General features: G+C 33.7%; 1 protein-coding gene across 1 annotated transcript in view; it reads left to right on the top strand.

Annotated features, from left to right (window-relative positions):
- The window catches only part of LOC145293997 (dynein axonemal heavy chain 10-like), a 345,710-nt gene that overhangs the window by 169,921 nt on the left and 155,789 nt on the right, over positions 1 to 20,000 (top strand). The window contains exons 42-46 of the mRNA XM_080140914.1: positions 3,571 to 3,723; positions 6,144 to 6,469; positions 7,810 to 8,017; positions 13,669 to 13,827; positions 17,965 to 18,286. Of these exons, the coding sequence (XP_079997040.1) occupies positions 3,571 to 3,723; positions 6,144 to 6,469; positions 7,810 to 8,017; positions 13,669 to 13,827; positions 17,965 to 18,286 (1,168 nt within the window). The remainder of the gene's footprint in view (positions 1 to 3,570; positions 3,724 to 6,143; positions 6,470 to 7,809; positions 8,018 to 13,668; positions 13,828 to 17,964; positions 18,287 to 20,000) is intronic.

Genomic DNA, 20,000 nt, shown 5'->3' with positions numbered 1-20,000 from the left:
TATTTTGTATCGCTATCCTAGAGTAAGTTTTATTTTGTGAAATAAAAAACACCGTATAAAAACAACACTAGCAAATAAATAATGGGAACTCAAAGAAAGCGGACATTCGCCGCTAGTCGAATGGAAAATAATGAGACAAGCTACCACGTGCAGATATTTAGACGACCCATGTAAATTATGCCTCCATGAAAAATTTGCTATCCTGTACTTTAAAGAACCTCAAAATCTATTAAACTGTAGACGAGAAATAGCAAACAACTGTGTTCACAAAATAAAACTTACTCTAGGATAGCGATACAAAATAGCTTTAAAACTAACAATAACAATAGAAAACAAACAAATAAATAAATTAAATAAACATGAATATACATAAACGATCACACATATATGTATATATATATATGTATATATGTGTGCATGTGTGTGTGTACACATAGGTATATTCATATATATAAAAAAAAAAAAAAGGAGTGAAAAGATCTGCCTTAAACCACTAACCTAGTTCTAAAACAGATCCTTTGTTTGATAAAATGCATGCCCATTGGCTGATAGGAGGGGGCGCGGTGGATACTAGAAAGCTGATTGGCTAACTAGAAATCCTCAACATATATAAAAACAAGAAGCAACCACAAAATTCGCGCATAAGCCTGACGAATCCTGCAGTGGATGAAACGCAGAATATTCAGTGTAGCTTAATCGCCATATATATTTTATAAATTACTAACTAGCTCTACCTACGCATTGAGCACTTTTGAAGTAAATACTTAAAGTTTACGCATAAATCTATACTTTCGTATATTAAATTTGTGTGAGTAAATGAAGTAGTTATATATATGTATATATATATATATATTGGCAGCAAGTCATTATTTAGACACGTTTAATTGAACACGACAAAGTTATTCCTTTTTTCGATCTTGTTGGATATTTTTTCTATTTGCCGAACGGTCTTTTTAATTTCGGCAGGCATATTATATAGGATGGCGCCCAGAAGTTGTTGGTCAGCTATATTTTCCTCAAGCGATCAATTGTTGTTGTTTTCTTTTCCTTTTCTTTTCCTTTGAAGGTTGGTGTATTTATATGTTTTTTTCTTTTAATTGACTATGAAAGGTGGGTGCAGGAGGGTTGGGGGCGAATCATTTTTATTTTATTTTAGTTTTAGTTTCGATTTTCCTATTTTATATTTTATTAATTTAGTTTCATGTTAGTTATTAAATACTGTTAGTACATTTGTCCCGGTGTTAAATGAGATCCGGTTTAAAAAAGGCTGTAGTTTTATATATATATATATATATATATATATATATATATATATATAAACATGGCTTCTAGTAATTTTAGTCGTCATGTGCAGTTGTTAAGATATCGAATTTTAGTATTTTTATTTAAGATATTTTTAATATCAAACGACTGTAGGTTTTTATTGTGGGATGTTAGGTGTTGTTTTTATGTCACTATTGTCAGTTAAATTAGTCGTCGGGAGAGTGTTGTTGTGTGGCCAATGTATGCGTTGTATGAGTTTTTAGAGTGGGTTCGGAGACATTCTTCGGAGGGGCAATAAATTCATACACTACATTAGTTTGGTTTAGCGTGGTGTTAGTATTGTTATTGTTTTTAATTATTAAATTGGAAGTTTTAAATTTAGTATAATATATTATTAGTTTGATCTTTTTGTTTTGGTCGGTGGGTCTGGTGTATCTTAGGTTTGTTATTATTTTTTCGTCTATTTTGTAGTTAGTGTGTAATTGGTTTTTATAGTATAATTTGATGGTGTCGATTTTGTCAGGGTTAGGATCAAATTTTGTATAAGGCAGTTTTATATTTTTCTGGGCATTCACTATGGTAATTTAGGAGTATTGCGTTATTGTTAGTAGTTTTTTTTGTGCTTTGAAGTATGTGTATTTAGTGGAGTTGCTTGAATTGACTAATACGTCGAGAAATGATATTTTATTATTTATATTTGGTTCACGGGTGTTTTTTTTTTTTTTTTTGCTTATTTTTTCAATATGACCGGCTAACTTTGTTACGTTTTCCATGAGAGAGTAGAGAAATCCAACAAACATACTAACATTTTCTACCCACATGCGCCGTCTTCAGGTATTGTGGTATAGTGAGTTTGGCAAATTTCTCTACTTTCTTATGGAAAACCCAAGAAAGTTAGCTCGCCACATTGAAACAATGGACAAAAAACAAATACTTTATACATGAAATTTCATGCCTGTAGACCAAAAACCGAGCGAGGAGTTTGGTAGGAAAAATTGTTTAAACAAAAATATAAATGTATACATAAATATATATGGAAAAGAGTTTTGTGCTTACTATAAACTTTTTACGAAAATATCATGCAAATATAAATCATGTAGAATATCTGCATGAATATCATTACACGTAATAGTTAACTAAAGGAAACCGAAAAAACTAATAGGGAATTAATTAAAATGAATGTTTAAAAGAATATGCAAATTAGCTAAATCTTTTGCTAATGAACGCAATTCCACGACACATATATAACAAAGTTGTATGTTCTTTTTAAATAAATAGAAAAAAGTGTTTTTAATATGAATACACAGAAAGCCAAAATTTATAGGAATATAGATAGTCTAATTGTGTGTGTATATATATATATATATATATATATATATATATATATATATATATATATATATATATATATATATACTACCAAAAGTACCCGTCGTTGATTGGGTTCAAAAACAGCCTACAGAAAATGGACTCTGATTTATGAAAGTATGATAAGTTATGAAAAGAAAGGGTTGCAAAGAGATAGCTCCGAATTTGGGGGTATCAAAACCAAAGCAAAATATGATGAAAGTAAAAATAAAATAGATAAACCCCATAATTTATTGTACCATACCTGTTCACACTGAAACACTTATCACAATATTCTGTTAAACTTTGTGACATATTTCCATTCTATGGAGGTCAGGCGCGAACGAACACCCCATAATTTTATTATACCATATTTCTTCAAACTGAAACATAATTATCAAAGTATACTTACGCAGATAGATATGAAAAGTCTTTATTAAAGTTTGTGCCGATTTCCATTCTATGGAGGCCAGGCGCGAACGCAGATCCCACAAGTTTATTATACCATCCCTATTTAAGTTCAAACATACTTATCAAAGTATTATTATGTAAATCTATATCAAAAACACTTGTAAACGTTTTTTTTTAATTTTTAAATTTTTTATTTTCATACTTTGTGGACCAGGCGCGTATGCAGACCCCACAATTTTAATGAATCATCATTATGCCAGATCCAACATACCCATTCCTGTGTCTCGATACATCTTCTATCATTATATGTGATCAATTTTCTATAATAGTCAACCATATAGAAACCTATTCGTGACCAGACACACACACAGACGTTTAGTTTTATATTATAGATATATATATATATACTAGCTGGACGCTCGGTCGTACAATATACTTAAAAATGATCATGATTATAATATTTTAATTTATGCAGATTCCGTATGTATTATCATAAAATCTATCCTCTAATGTAATATTATATGTATATTGTATTAAATAATATTTCAGCTTCTATTAAACATGAACTTCTCCAGCCGAACAACATCGTTGGATGTTCAGAGAAATTTAGAAGCTAATGTTGAAAAACGAACCAAAGACACCTATGGGCCCCCACCTGGGAAACGGTTGCTGATCTTCATTGATGATATGAATATGCCACAGGTGAGTGAGACCCTATTCATCTGAATGTGTAATGCGAGTCTTAAAGACAGGTTTAGTTCTGATGAGCTCAGAGGAAGAGTAACTCTAGACTGTATATGAAGATGTGTGTAGTATGTTCATTCATACAAACATTGACTACATATGTGCATACATGTTTCTGTAGTGCCTCTTTTCAGAGAGCCTACTTCGTTAGGGCAAAAATCACTTCTAAGACCAAAATCAAGACTCATTCATTTTATATCAAAAGGTTTTTTTACCTACTTAGAAAAGGAAAAAGGTAAATGGAGAAGAGAGCTTAAGTAAGGGAAGAACTGGGAGTGGGGGGAAAAAAGTGAAAAGAAATAAAAAATAAAAAAAGAACGAAAGTAAGGGTGTTTCTCCAGATTGCTCAGTTTTAGGAAGATGTATGCAGAACGGGAGACTTTGTTGATTGGGTCACATAGAAAGAATAGATGAAAGTTTCTTGTAGAACAGTTAAAGTAGCAGGGTCAGTTGTGCAGAAGAGTAAACTCTGGTGGTATAACCATGTTGAAAGAATTGATGAGATGTTCTTGGATTAATAGAGGAGTTAAGGCAACGGGTTCAGTTGACATAGGGCGACCAAGGAAAACATGGAAAGAAGTGATAAAAATGGACTTGAAGGATAAATAAAGATCTGACCAGAGATAAAGTAATTTGGAGATCAATTTCTAAAAATCTGCCAGCATGAAAACCGAATACGATGATAATGGTGATAAATGTAGAAAAGGAAGAAAGCATACATTGTGTTTAATGTTACAGCTGCGCTATCGAGATAACCAAAGGAACGTTGTAATGCTATCATGCATCAGGGATACACTCAGGATTATATTCTGTGGGACTTGGCACTAAACATAATCCGGTTTCGGTATTAGGGGTCATATGACGAGCATGCACAGAAGCGCTCAAGAATTGTATGCCAATGTCTTCGTTGGGCTTACCTATGGCGAAAATAAGTTTGTCCAAGGGCTATAAAAAACTGATAATAGACTCATTCAAAGAGTAACTGCTGAGATTAGATTGCTCTGGAAATGTATGGTGTTGAGTCATTTCATTCAGATTGTGTTGAATCGATGGAGTTATTCGGGATCGTGTTGTGCCCTGTCGAATCGATGGAGTTGTTTGGGTTCGAACCGATGAAGTTATTCTGGATAATGTTGTGTCGAATCGCTGGAGGTGTTCGAGTTCGAATCGATGAAGTTATTCTGGATAATGTTGTGTCGAATCGCTGGAGGTGTTCGAGTTCGAATCGATGAAGTTATTCTGGATAATGTTGTGTCGAATCGCTGGAGGTGTTCGAGTTCGAATCGATGAAGTTATTCTGGATAATGTTGTGTCGAATCGCTGGAGGTGTTCGAGTTCGAATCGATGAAGTTATTCTGGATAATGTTGTGTCGAATCGCTGGAGGTGTTCGAGTTCGAATCGATGAAGTTATTCTGGATAATGTTGTGTCGAATCGCTTGAGGTGTTCGAGTTTGAATCGATGAAGTTATTCTGGATAATGTTGTGTCGAATCGCTGGAGGTGTTCGAGTTCGAATCGATGGAGTTATTCGAAATCATGTTGTGTTGAATCGCCGGAGGTGTTCAGGTTCGAATCAACAGAATTGTTCACGATTGTGTGGGGTCATGTGTACGAAATTGTTCAGAACTGTGCTGGCGCATGTGATAACATTTTTTTTGTCTCTCTTCCCTTGGGAAGCAATACCAAGAACTCACATCTATTCTTTCAACGTGGCCATACCATCAAAGTCTCCTCTTCTTCACACACCTCCCTTTCTACTAACCAGATTTAATTTTCACCTGAAGTCATTGGAACTAAATCTGTTTTTAAGACATCCTTACACATCCTTACATTTAAGACATCCTTACACATCCTTCGTATGATTCTCATATCATTTTCCCATGCAACGCATATCATCAACCCTTCTTGACAAGTTTTAAATAAGGAAGACTAAAATTGCTAGAAGTAATCTAATTCTTGTACATGTTTTTTTTTAAGTTCTAATGTTGCATAAAATATGAGGAACTGTCAACACAAACCCTTACTTTCACAACTGCTCTGTTAGAATAGATTCTTATCTCAAACATTTTACAATCAGATGCTATTGCTGTTAAATTGTTTTAGCAATCATAGTAGTAGCACTAATAGTTGTATTACAATAAATATCAGTGTTTCCTATCTAATATATGTTTGTTTTCACATATTCATTTTTGGAGGATTTACGTAAGGATATTATTGGTTTGTTTTGTCATTATATAAATGACTGTGTATAGTTATCTATAAATTGAAGAGTCCTTATTCAAGGGAGATAATTTCTAATGAGGTATGTAAGTTATGATATTGCTTGTATCTTATCACAGACTTATTTGAGAATTTTTTTTTTTTTTTTTTTTCTCAAGGTGGACACATATGGTACACAACAGCCAATTGCCTTGTTGAAACTTTTACTTGAAAAAGGTGGCATCTATGATCGCGGTAAAGATTTGAATTGGAAACGCCTCAAAGACATTGGTTATATCGCAGCGATGGGAAAAGCCGGAGGCGGACGCAATGATACGGACCCTCGTTTTGTCTCACTCTTCTGCACGTTCAATATGACATTTCCGTCAGATGAATCACTATACGGTATCTACTATTCAATCCTCAGAGGACACATGGAGCAGTTTGACAAAAGCTTGCACGGTCTTGTTGATTGCATCACTCAAATGACGCTGGCTTTGTACAGGTGAGATACAAATAGGAGACTCTATTTTCAAACCTCCTGGGCGAGAGAAGCTCGAACTTGTTTAGGTGGTGCGGTAGAAGAGAGGTACATGGGTTGGTTTCAACATAGGCCTCATTAATTTTATTTGTTGTCCCCTTACTTAAAATTATTGTATTTATGCTGTGTTTAAAAGAATGAAAATACACTTTTTTTTTTACCCGGTTGACGGCCACTTATCAAGGCCCAGAGGCCACTCAAGGATAAGGGTTAAGTGTTAGGTAGATAGTGAAACAAGATCAGACACGGTGGAGCTTGGGTAGAGCTAGATTATCTAAATGGACGACTCAATAGGAATATAGTCACATTAGACTTGAAGACGATCATGTTACAGTCAGCCGGGAAGCAGACAAACAGTATTGTTTCACAAATTGACAACTCCATGAAAGAAACTTTGTTCATGGAATTTTCGTTTAGTCTTGGCCAAAGATAGGGAGTGAGGAAAGTTGTTGTCAGTTGTTTTTTATAGGTGAGTATTTGATGTAAAGGTTTTACAGGGAGAAACCATAGATTGGAGCTCAGTCGAACACCCACCATAAAAGTATCGCTAGAGCAGAAGCAGACTAGCAACGTCTCTTCTGTGAGAAAGAGGGAGAACAATATATCTTTATTGTCTGTGATGGTTACAGATGGTTATTTGTTAGGAGGGAACTGCATGCAAAAGGGTTAATTCTTCTCGGGTCTAAATTGTCAACCAACAATGATATCATTTTTGGTTGCTATTATATAAACGCTCCCGTTTAACTTATCTTCTTTTTGACAATTGATCAAGTTTGTTGCTTCTTCACAGCAAGTGCCTGTGTCAGGTTCATAATTTTTATTCAAACGACCTTTCAACTCAACTTTTTAAAGTAATACAAACTCGTAAAATATTTTTTTAAAGTCCTACTCCATCTCTCTGACTCTGACTCTATGGCCTTGACTGAAAGATTTCACTTAGAAAGATTACATTTTTGAGATTATTGAAAATTTAATCTTTAATAATGACTAAAAATAACATGAAATAATTGACACTTCTTGGCCATGGCTGATAGAATAAGAACAATCTACCCACATTGATTAAGTAAAGCGATTCAGTTCAAAATTCCTTATGGGTTGTCAAGTTTGACCTAAAGATTCCCAAATTCTAAAAGATGCACCTGAAGAAGGGCGCAGGTTACATCGACTGAAGCCTTGTGCAAATAACAACCAAGATGAGAATATTAGTCTGAATAATCCAAATTGTCAATTGTCAGCTTTAGGATTCCGAAACGATTTATCGCAATTTATTTGTTTAATCTTGGTCAATGTTTATCCATTTTCAGTACGATAATCCAGGAACTTCCACCAACTCCTTCCAAATTCCACTACATTTTCAATCTCCGAGATCTCTCTAGAATCTACAATGGTCTCTGCCGCACAACGCCTGAACGCTTCAGTACAACAGAGCAATTTTTGCGGGTGTGGAGAAATGAATGCATCCGAGTCATCGGAGATCGACTCATCAATGAACAAGATAAGACCTTAGTAAATGTGCGTAAATTTTTTTTTTTTTTTCAATCTGAAAATTGAGCAGTAAAACAGCTAGAAATCTATATCTATATATAAAAGCGACCGTGTGTGTGTGTGTGTGTGTGTGTGTGTGTGTGTGTGTGTGTGTGTGTGTGTGTGTGTGTGTGTGAAGAACGGTCTTTGTCTATCAATTCTTGATCTACATACTTGAAACTTGATATATAAACCTGTGGAGCAAATCCGATTTCATTGTTAGCCGGTAAATATCGCTTCTAAGAGGGCAAAATTAAAAAATTGGAACTTGGAAGTTGACTTTAAGTGCCCCTGAATGCATGCGCAAATATACGTTTATATGTTAAACTGCATTAATGTATGAAGTTTGATATCGATCTCAGATGGTAGTCAATACCACTTGAAAGCTAAATGTTTTGGTTTTGATTCTAGCTGATGGCACCCGAGTCATTTTGTTTTACTTTTAAAATCACTTCTACGTATTGATTAATAGAGAATTGGTTCTATAATAATAAATGCGAAGTCTGAATAAATTAAAATATCATATGAAGCATATTTTATGACCTGTCAACGCCGAGAACCTGCTAGTCGTAAATATGATGCAAATATTTCTTATTTAATTTTAAAAAAATTTTTTTTTATTATTCAATCTCAGAGAGAAAAAAAATGCTTTTTAAACTAAATAAAAAATATTTACGTTGTATTTGTTGTTTTCTACCTGTTCATTGCTCAAGTTTCACATCTTATAATTTCAAAACGTTTCAATGAATTATTTAATTTTCATTAAATTTCTGTTTTAGTTCGTCTGATTTTTTTCTCTTCTTGTAGAATTTATATATCATTCAAACACTACTTGTTTAAATATATGGTCAAGTAGCAGTTTTAGTCATTTAGAACTGTTATTTCTTACAAGATTGCAGCATTAAGAATTTTTTTAAATTCAATTTAACATTATATAATCAATTCTTAATGCTGCAATATTTTAAGTTATAAATTTATTATATTTTTTACTAGAGTATCTTGCCCTTTTCTTTTCCAGTTTTAATAACTAGTCCTTTACTTTTCCATGTTTAAGCTTAACCATATTACTTTTCATGCTCGCATTTTTCTATTGTAATATATAAAGTAATAGAAAATCTACCGTTTAAAGACCAAACAAGTACATAATCTCTTTCAATGAATAAACATATTTATTTATTGAAAACAAATTCGATAAAAAAGAGAAAAAACTTATTTCCTAATATTCTGTTATGAATCGAATTATAGAATTTAATTTTAATAAGTAAATATATTTATTTATTGAAAAAGATTCTGCACTTGCTTAGTTTCTAAACCGTTAAATTTTTGAATTTTGCATTATATATATATATATATATATATATATATATATATATATATATATATATACTAGCAGAAGTACCCATCGTTGACTGGGTTCAAAAATAGCCTACAGAAAATGGACTGTGATTGATGAAAGTATGATAGGTTATGAAAAGGAGGGGGTTGTAAAGAGATAGGTTTTGATACTCAAAAATTTTATCCTAAGCAAAATATGATGAAAGTGAAAATAATTTTCGCGAAAATATATTTTTTTATATCAACTTTGTTTCCATTCGTAGCCAAGAGTGACCAACAAATGTATGTTTCCTTACAAAGAGAAAATGTTATATATATATATATATATATATATATATATATATATATATATATATATATATATATATATATATGTATAATATAATATAAATATACAAGAAATAAATGTTACCATAGTCAATAAAAGTTACTTTTATGGTAGAAAAGTTCATTGGTTTGTATTTTTAAGTAGTTTGTAAAAAAATAATTTATTTTTAATTCACGAACCGGTTTTAAAAAATCAAAATGGCATCGACTTTGAAATGGAGAGCCCCGTTTTCACTTGAGCATTCTGTGTTAACAATTTAAGAGAGTTCCGTCAACGTAAGGAATATTTATAAACATATTTTAATGTTTTCCGTTATTTTGTGCTTGAGGAATATTCGATTATGGCATGTGTAGTTTATATAAAAATTCATTTAAGTAGTTATCGCCTCAAATTTCGTTTTAATTTTGGTTCACTGAAATTATTTCAAGTATAGAGCATTAAAAACTATTTTAAAAAAAAAAAAACATGAATTGAACTTTTATTGACTATGGTAACATTTATTTCTTGTATATTTATTGTTTCGAGTAGTCGTTTGTTGGCTTTTCTGCTAAACACTCTTACTAAATAATATCGACGAAATATCGAAAAACAAAGAAACAAAAACAGTTTTGAAAAATAATGAAGCTTTACTTACTTTAGTAAAATAATCCAAAACAGAAAAAAAGGGATATTAAGAAAGTAAACACGTAATTACTTTAGTTTTTTAAAGCAATGAATCTATATGAATATAAATAAGAAGAAAATGGCGCCCTTTTCAAGCAGAACAGCTTCGTTTCAGTTTTACAGTATTGAACGGTGTAGTATTGCGCCCTCAGATTCAGGGTTGTACTATTGTAATGTAAAGAACACGCAGAAAGGGTTGTAATCAACCGAATTCCTTCTAGTACACTAACAAAAAAAAGCTTAAACAGATATATAAATAAAAATAAAAAGGTTATGTGAATGTTTTTAAAAAGACACGTAATCACGTGAGCAGGATTTTTTCCTTCTTTTGACACGATAACAAATAACGTTCTTATTTTCCATTATTTATCTATTTATCTATTTTCGAAAGAGTGCCACATGCAGGTGGAGAAGGAAAACAACCGAGTTATGCAAAATTTGTGTCGAGAATTGTCTAAAATTCCGACTTTTTTTTTTTGCTTTCATTTTAATAAGAACGTGAATTTATGAGGTGAATTTAATCGACACAATATGATTCAACTCAAAAATTTAATTCGAGACAATATGATTCAACTAAAAAAAAATAAATAAAAGCTAACGTGAATTAAGATTAAAGTTAAGTTGTTATTGTGGACCCTCACCCCTTTTATAAAACCTTGTTAAACTTTGTGACATATTTACACTCTATGGAGGTCAGGCGTGAACGAACACCTAATAATTTTATTATACCATATTTCTTCAAACTGAAACATAATTATCAAATTATACTTACGCAAGTATTAAGCGATGCTCTTTGTGTAATCAAATTGAGCTTGGATAATTGCAAAACATTGTTAATTATCTACGCGCCATAGCAGCAACTGAATAGCGTAACGGTTAGGAGCGCCAACTGTCGTTTGGGCGGTCGAGTTTCGATCCTGGCTTGAGGTAGTTGCTTGTCTAGCCGCACTGATAAACTGTGATACAGCGAAACAGTACTGCATGTGGATAACTATATATATATATATATATATATATATATATATATATATATATATAAGGTCACTTAAAGCTAAGGGTTAATAAGGTTGTCCATTGACGAATAACAATTGAGAGAATTAGAAACGAAAGCTTAAATGATTAAGGATAGAACAGAGAAAAACTAGCAATCTTTCTTCCGTGAAAAAGAGGCTGTAGGGAAGAGGACATCCACTAGATTTCAAAATCAATTTTGTTCTCTATTAAGGCAGAAAAAAGGTGTTTTAAAAACAGCACTGCATCTTAGGACGTATTTGACTTTTGTACAGGTAGAGGATTGGGCTTGGTGTGAGGTACTTTGCGTCTGCCATGAAAAAGGTTTCCTTGGAATATGTTTAAATATCGTAGTCTGGGTTTTAGACTTTATGAAACTGTGTATTCATTCTTTAGCTAATTATTATCCTCATCTTCATAGTTGTCGTTGTTTCAATTTATTATGATTACTTATTCATTTATCTCATTTGGGTCGGTTCTATAACTAAAATACAATGGATACTATTTTCATAGAAATGTTAATAAACTCATATTTACTGCGTGGTTTTTCTGTCCAAAAATATTCTTACAAAAACAACAACAAAAGAAAAAAAATGATTCCCCTAAGATTTTTCAAATGAATGCCATCTTAAATAATTACCTCGATAGCCACAGATTATTAAATGCTTATAATTGCAAGAGATAGGATCAGCTGAACTAAAGAGCATCTTACTGAAAAAAAGAAAGAAAAATCTGTATAATGTCCATACCTGTGACGGAATGAAAATACCATATTCCAAAAATCAAATAATTTAATCAAATAGTTTTATTTTTAACTAAAGAAAAAAAATCAAATTTTATTATTAAGAGAGGGGCGACTGTTTAGCATTGCCATCTTGAAAATAATCTCCAGAAGCAATCATTAAAACGCGAGATTTTTGTTGTAATGTCTACGAATGCCCATTAATCACTTAAAAATTGTTTACTTTATAAAAAAAAAACCATTAATATTATTACGTATATGTGGCAGTTACATGTGAATGTTAAGTTAAAAATTCTATGTTGGATTCTAATCTTTTGATAATTTGTGAGTTGAATCTACAGGGTGGAACGATGAAATTGTGGCTCTAGTAAAAACGACATGATTCCATTTCTGTTTGATGAAAACTGGTTTTCTTTTTATGTCGCAGACCATCTACTAGTTGGCCATTTGTGTACAAATCCCAAGAGCGATAGAAGCCTTCTATCATGTCTGAAAGTGGCACAATGTTCAACGAGCGAGATCGGAGATGCTGTATAACTCCTGCTCTCCACTGATCCAAGTCATGACAACAGGACCATTGCCAGTACCCTCAAAATGCATCGCTGGATTACCACAAATAGCAGGAACGTGCCCAGGATGATGAAAACAAACCGGCCACAGTTATGGTCTTTGGTGTGGTTTCAAGTGAGGGCAACATCATGCCACCTCACATTTTCAAAGTCGGCTTGAAAGTCAACACCAAAGTGTACCTGGAAATACTGAAGAGTGTGGTGAATCCCTGGTGCAATCAGGTGGCTGCTGGCAGACCATGGGTGTGGTAGCAGGACTCTGCGCCAGCCTGCAAGTCCAAAGAGACCAAGACTTGGTTTCAAAAGGAGTGCTACGACTTTATACCATTCTCTCACTGACTCCCCTCCTACTCTGAACTGAACCCGCTGAACTACTTTGTGTGATCATATGTCGAGAACATCACCAACATGACTTCTTATAGCACCAAAGTCAGCCTGATCGCTGAGTATTCGCCAAACTCTTGCTGGCGTTTGTGGAAAAGGTATGCTCCGAGTTCCGGACCTATATGGAGGCAGTGATTGAGGCCGGCCGTAGGCAGCTACATTGAATAGATTTCAGCTCTATTACATAATCAAGTTACCTGAATTGATTTTTTTTCAATAAAAGTTTTAAAATTAAGCTGTAGTGTGGTTTTCTTTAGAGCAACAATTTTATCGTTCTACCCAGTAATGTCATGTCTACGAATTCTCATTAATCACTTAAAAATGATTTGCTTTATATAAAAAAAAAACCCATTAATATTGTTATGCATGTGTAACAGTTATATATGAATGTTAAGTTAAAAATTCTATGTTGAATTCTAAACTTTTGTTAATTTATGAGTTGAATCTTGTTGTATCGTCTTAATTTTAATAAATTCTTTCATTAGCCTCAATATTTACTGTTATTATGTGCTTATGTATGTTCTTATATTTGCTTAGGTGTCTTTAATGCTACACACGAGATTTTGTCCGATAGTTTTATTAATGCGAAGATTGTTTTGTGTTTCAGAAAAAAATTCACGAGTTGATTGAGTCGAAATACTCAAAACATTTGGACTTTGTATTGCGTGACCCTCTTTTATTTGGAGATTATGCAACAGTTATGGAAGGAGTTGGATTCTATGAAGACATCCAGGATTTTGAAGCCAGCAAAGCATTATTCCAAGAGGTAAGCATCTGTATTGTTTGTGTTCCCTTTTGTTTTGTTTTGTTTGATTGCGAAAGGTTAAATGTTGTTCGATCGCTTAATACTATTGTCAGCTTCTGCTTTGATTTATTTGTGTTGCTGAAAATTTGGGGATTAACCCTCATTTGAGCAGTGGAGGATACGAAAGGATCCGATTCTGGCATACAACATCACCAATAAAAACTTAAATCTATCTTTTTTTAGGTTTTCACTTCAGTGTTAAATCATGGTCTTTGTGGAACCCAGCCAAAGATATATTATAAGCGCTTTTGTCTTTGGTAGAAGAAATGCAGCGTTCCATGTCTGTGTTTCTGCTTTGTGGAACGGTCTAGCAGAGGTGGTACTGACAATGTCTACCATATCCAGGTTTTAGAGTCTCCCTGAACAAGCATTTAGGCTGCATAAAGATGTACAGATCTTCTTACTGTCTTTTTCTTACATGGCTTGTTTCACTTTGCTGTTTTTTATGCCAATAACTTTTATTTTGTAAGCAGTTATGTTTGAAGGCTATTGTAACAGAGCCGCTAGCGCTTGTTGTAGCAGCAGCTGCATGGCACATATGCAAATGACCGAGTCAGCGTGAGAAGTGACGTCATAGCAGAGGAAAAGAAGAAAAAGAAAACAAAAGAAAAATGGACACTCGTGGGCAGCAAGTGACGAAAAACACACACGGACAGAAAGTGACAGAAACACACTTGGGCGACAGAGGACTGGAAAAATTACATGCCAGCGTGAGATGGATGAGTGGTCTGTGATAGTGAGAGACTTTTAAACCCGTTTTTGTAAACTACATGGCAGACGAGACTTTTAAAACAGTATGCAATGCATTGTTGGAAAGTACCGGTAATAAACGCCTTTAGTTAAAACTAAAAAGAAAAAGCTGAGTCGAATTTCTTTTATTTCTTTGTAAGACTTTCATACATAGTGTCCAGTAAATGCGTGAAAATGTAACTACTATATTACATTATGACAATGCTGTTTTGAAGAAAAAAAACGTTGGTTATGAGACAAGGTAAAAAAAAAAAATAATAACAATATTGAAAGATTTTTTTATTTATTTATTGCGAACAATTATCCTCATCTTTTCTTAGTTGTTTCACAACGTTTTAGCCAACTATTCCTCTGGCCTTCATCGGGTGGTAACCGCGACCGATAGGAACTCTGAATCTCCTAACTGCATTCTCAGCAATTACTGCCCTCCGTAGTTGTTGTCGTCTCACTGCGTTTTGGCCAAGTAAGCCTCTGGCCGGCTTTGGGTAGTATTGAAACCGCTATCTTCAGACAATTCTCACCTGAAACCGTAGAGATTCAACGTCTCTATCAACTGAGCCATGGGCCTCGAAGGGCGATGGAGGTTGAATTTTTTAGTCTTATAAATTCATGTTTATTATTTGATCTTCCATGGTCGGGTCTATACAGAATGGTATATATTTTTTAATTGGAATTCATTGAGATGAGTATTATTTATTAATTTTATATATTGCAGACTATTATTCTCATCTTTTATTAGTTGTTACCACCTGACGAAGGCGAGAAGAATAGTTGGCTGAAACGTCGTGAAAATAACTAATAAAAGATGAGGATAATACTCATCTCAATGATGAATTCCAATTAAATAATAAATAGTGAAAGATTTCGATAATTTTCAATTATAACTTATTTATCTACGAACATGTGTCGAACCAGGATGGCAATAGTATAGATTTGCAGAGGCTCTTTGTCCTACTACTACTTCTGGCTTTGGGCATAACACAACTCCACTGAGTGGGTGTACATATTTTTTTTTATTTTTTCTGAAGATGAGGCCTACCTCGAAAATTCAAAGAACATAACATCAAGACACGTGTAGTAAATAAATGAATTATAATTGAAAATTATTTAAATTTTCAATATTGTCTCATACCCAACAATGTTTTTCTCGAAAACTGCATTGCCATAGCCTTCAAGCACAACTGTTTACACACTACGGACAATGCTTCAAGCAAACTACAACATCCTCCTCAAAATTTATTTTATTATTTCATTCTATCATTCAAACACTACCGTGTTTGGATATATGGTTAAGTGGTAGTTTTAGTCATTTAAAACTGCTTTAAAGCCTCACCGCTCACTCATTTTTCGACCAAATTTCAAACAATGATTGAAATTTATAGATCACTTTCTCAGCTATATTGTGAAAAAAAAATTTTTTTTTTAATTTTCGTCCAGTAAAACAAAAGTTATGATGAATTTACTGGTATTCAAAATCGTAAAAAAAACGTAAGGAGGTGAGCGATGTTTTTTATGACTAGTTTTCATAGCAACCACGTCGCTTCAGCGACTACTGTTGCTACCAATTCACTGCTCTCGAAAAAAAGAGAAATAACAAATGAAACCGAGAGAATGAAAGAATTAAAGGGAGATAATTGGGGGATTTATTGAAAGTAAACGAGTTCCGTAGATTGTTATTACATATGTGTATGTTATGTTTATGGGGGGAAAAAAATAAGACTGAAATCAAACAAAAAACAAGCGAATTTACTGGAAACCTGGAAAAATCATGGATTACAATAAAAAATGTTAGCATGAAAAGTAATATGGTTAAGCTTAAACATGGAAAAGAAAAGGACAAGATATTCTAGTAAAAAATATAATAAATTTATAGCTTAACATATTGCAGCATTAAGAATTTTTTTAAAATTCAATTTAACATTATATAATCAATTCTTAATGCTGCAATATTTTAAGTTATAAATTTATTATATTTTTTACTGGAATATCTTGTCCTTTTCTTTTCCATGTTTAAGCTTAACCATATTACTTTTCATGCTCGCATTTTTCTATTGTAATTAGTGATGTGTATGTTTATCATGCGTTTGTACAAAGAAGTGGAAGGAGGAAGAATATAAACAATGAAAGAAGACGAAAAGAAATAACTTCAGCCAATGCTGGAAGAATTTTCTGAAAAAAAGTGAGAGCTCATATTATCAACAATTTAAAAACAAAAAATATTTCTCTTCAACTCAATTTTTAAGAATGCTAGCCTGGGTGGCCGGTTTTGCCCGGGTGTTTGAACGTGTGTGCTGAGCAAAAAAATAAATAAAAATAAAATAAAATAAAGTGGTAGTAGATATGCGGGCTCGAACAAAGGAGGAAAAGAATATGCAAAAAAAAAAAAGTGACGTCTTTGCTGTTGCACCCATCGCCAAGCCGGAGGTAGCGAATGTTTAAATTAAGGCTAGTCAATCGAAAAGAGGGGGTAACTTTCTGAAAATATTGGGGAAAAAAGCGACCCTTCCTTGTAGAAAAGTGTCCAGTTGAGAGTGATGGAATTAATGTTTTTAGCCAATTGTTCTATATTTGTCACCCTAAGGGTCGAGCTTCATAACGATACCAATCTTGTGAAAATCCGTCGCCTCTGTCGGAAGTTTTAGGCAGACATGCAAACATACATACATACATACATACATACATACATACATATGGAATAAGTCAGAGAGAGTTGCAACCTTGGTTGAAGTGAGTGTCCCTAATGATGGAAGTCTGAACAGAGCTGAAAGAGAGAAAAAGACCAAATATCAAGGTCTCATGTACGATATGAAAAGAAACTGAAATCTTAGGGAGATATCAATCATACCAGTTTTTATAGGTGCCACAGGGCTTATGAAGAACCTGAAGTCCTACCTAATTAATATTCCTGGAGAACCATGTGCAAAAGAGATTCAGACAATTGCACTTAAGAAAACAACGAGGATACTAAAAAGAGCTCTCGGCTGCTTTCAATAAAAAGCAGGTCAATGTTGGCAGCTAGTTTCGCTGCCCCATACCCAACATTACAATATTCAAAGTAAGAAAATAAAAAAAATAAAAAACATACATACATACATACATTTAAACAGACAGGTGAGATTTATATAATAGATAATAACGTCATCTCATAAAAGTGTTTTCAATACTATGAAAAGTTTTGTACTTTTCAAATGATCTTATGCTAGATGATTAGCACAGTCCACTATTACCTCTTTCGTTGATAGCTTACACAGCACAATCACGCCTGTTACTTTCCAAACAGATGTTGTGTATAAAAATGAGATATTCTCCCTTTGCTTTAATTTTTCATGCATTATTTTCTAATTCCAGATTCTTGAAGAATATAGCGATAGACACGTTCCAATGAGACTTGTGTTATTCAATGATGCTCTTGACCACTTAACACGTATTCACCGTGTGCTTCGTATGGACCAAGGCCACGCCCTGTTGGTTGGCGTAGGAGGCAGTGGAAAACAGAGTCTTTGTAAATTAGCCAGCTTTGCGGCCTGTTGCAATCTGTTTGCGATCACGCTGACCAGAAATTACACGGAAAATAACCTGCGAGAGGACCTGAAAATACTCTATAACAAACTTGGAATGGAAAATCAGAAAATGGTTTTCCTTTTCACAGACCAGGATGTTGTTGAAGAAGGTACTGCATGGTTGAAACCTTTTTTTTTTTTTTTTTTTAACTTATTTGCTTTCATTATTATTTTCCATAGTTGCTGGAATCATATCAACGAGACTAACAATGCGCTGTACATGGGAACTACAGCAAACGCATTAAAAGATACATACGTACACCTATCAAATGAACAGCGGAAGTCTATCTAAATATGTACAGGAACAAAACGATGGAAACATGCACAACATAAAACGGAAAATCATAAAAGAAGCACCAACTTACAGCATAAATGATCGATTGTGGCTAGAGGAAAAATATCAGATATTAATTTTTTAAACAAAGGAATACATAAAAAAAAAACCCTGATTTTTTGCATCATGCAATAATTTAAACAAGCACCTTGTATCCAGGCTAAATTACAAATACATATATATAATAGTAATTATATAAAATATTTAAAATTAAAATTAAAAAAATATGACGAGATCCCTGGCGACACCAGAGGATCTTGCTTTTCAAATAGAGGAAGAGAAGATGGGAGAGGATGAGGTATGGTTAGGGGGGGGGGCATGCTGACACTTGGTCAAGGAAAAACAGAAATGTCTATGGGATTTTGTCAGAAAGAAAAAAAAACACAAATGATATTTTATCTCATTTGCTGTTATATATCAGTTAACAACGAAAAGATTGTTTTGAAAACCTCTGTTGAGCGATATGGAAGACAGCTGGGGTGACTAATAACTCCTAATTTGATGATGAGTTAACACCTCAGTGTAATGAGGGTAAAAAAGAAATTGTATAGATAAAGCCGAAAGGAGGAGTAGAAATTAGGGAAACAGAGAGAGGGAGGAAATTCAAAAGAAAAAGAAAAGGGAGTACAAATTAATACAATAAAAGAAGAGAGGGAGAGGAAAGAAAAAAAAGAAAGAATAACTCCAAAAAGGTGGAAGGAGGAATTTCTGATTTGATAAAAACGATTGGCTTTTTGGAGTTAGGTCCCTTTTACTAGCTGGCATCGAGGCGTCCACATCGCTCTCACCCCGCCTGTGGGGGGGGGGGGCGCGAAACCCTCATAAGAGCTAAGTTGAAAAGCTCTTGTTCTTAGCTGGGAAATTGATTAGTGGATCTTAAGTATACAACCTGCATCATGAAGCTTGGATCAAAGAAGTCGACTAAACAAGTGTAAAACGATTTATGAATAATTATTTTGTTTCGTCATATAAAAATGTCCCAGAGTTTTTCCTTGTTTCTCGATTTGCCAGCCTGAATGAAGATGCAGTTTATTTCAGGTATGCCCTGACGCCAGATGATGAAGGAGACAGACTGGATCCAGCACAAAGCCAAAGTGACGGCTGAAATCGACAATGTTGCCACACGGACTTAGGGTCATGCACATTTCGCGTGCCCTGAGCAGCAGAAGATATTTTCCAGTGAACAGTGAGAGTCTGGTCACCCTTGAGGGGTCCACCACTAGACAAGTAAGAATGTAGCCCTGCTGGGTTGCATCTATGGTCCTGTGAGCTGAGAGCGACGAAACGGCCAGAAGTACATCACAAGTATGCTCCCATGAACCAGGATAGCGACGGATGCGGCCCGGCCCTCGGACAGAGAGGGTGTTAGGGTTATAAAAATATAATAAGGATAATAAATATAATTCTTCATTTTGGTTGATGGAAAGAAATTAAAGAATGCTCCATTATTTAATAATAATAATAATAATAATAATAATAATATACGGAAT

This window comes from Euprymna scolopes, chromosome 2 (assembly GCF_053919585.1).
Source record: "Euprymna scolopes isolate OS-2025 chromosome 2, ASM5391958v1, whole genome shotgun sequence".
NCBI classification, from domain to species: domain Eukaryota; kingdom Metazoa; phylum Mollusca; class Cephalopoda; order Sepiida; family Sepiolidae; genus Euprymna; species Euprymna scolopes.
Note: the sequence above shows the minus strand (reverse complement) of the source record. Positions and strands in the feature narration are given on the sequence as shown.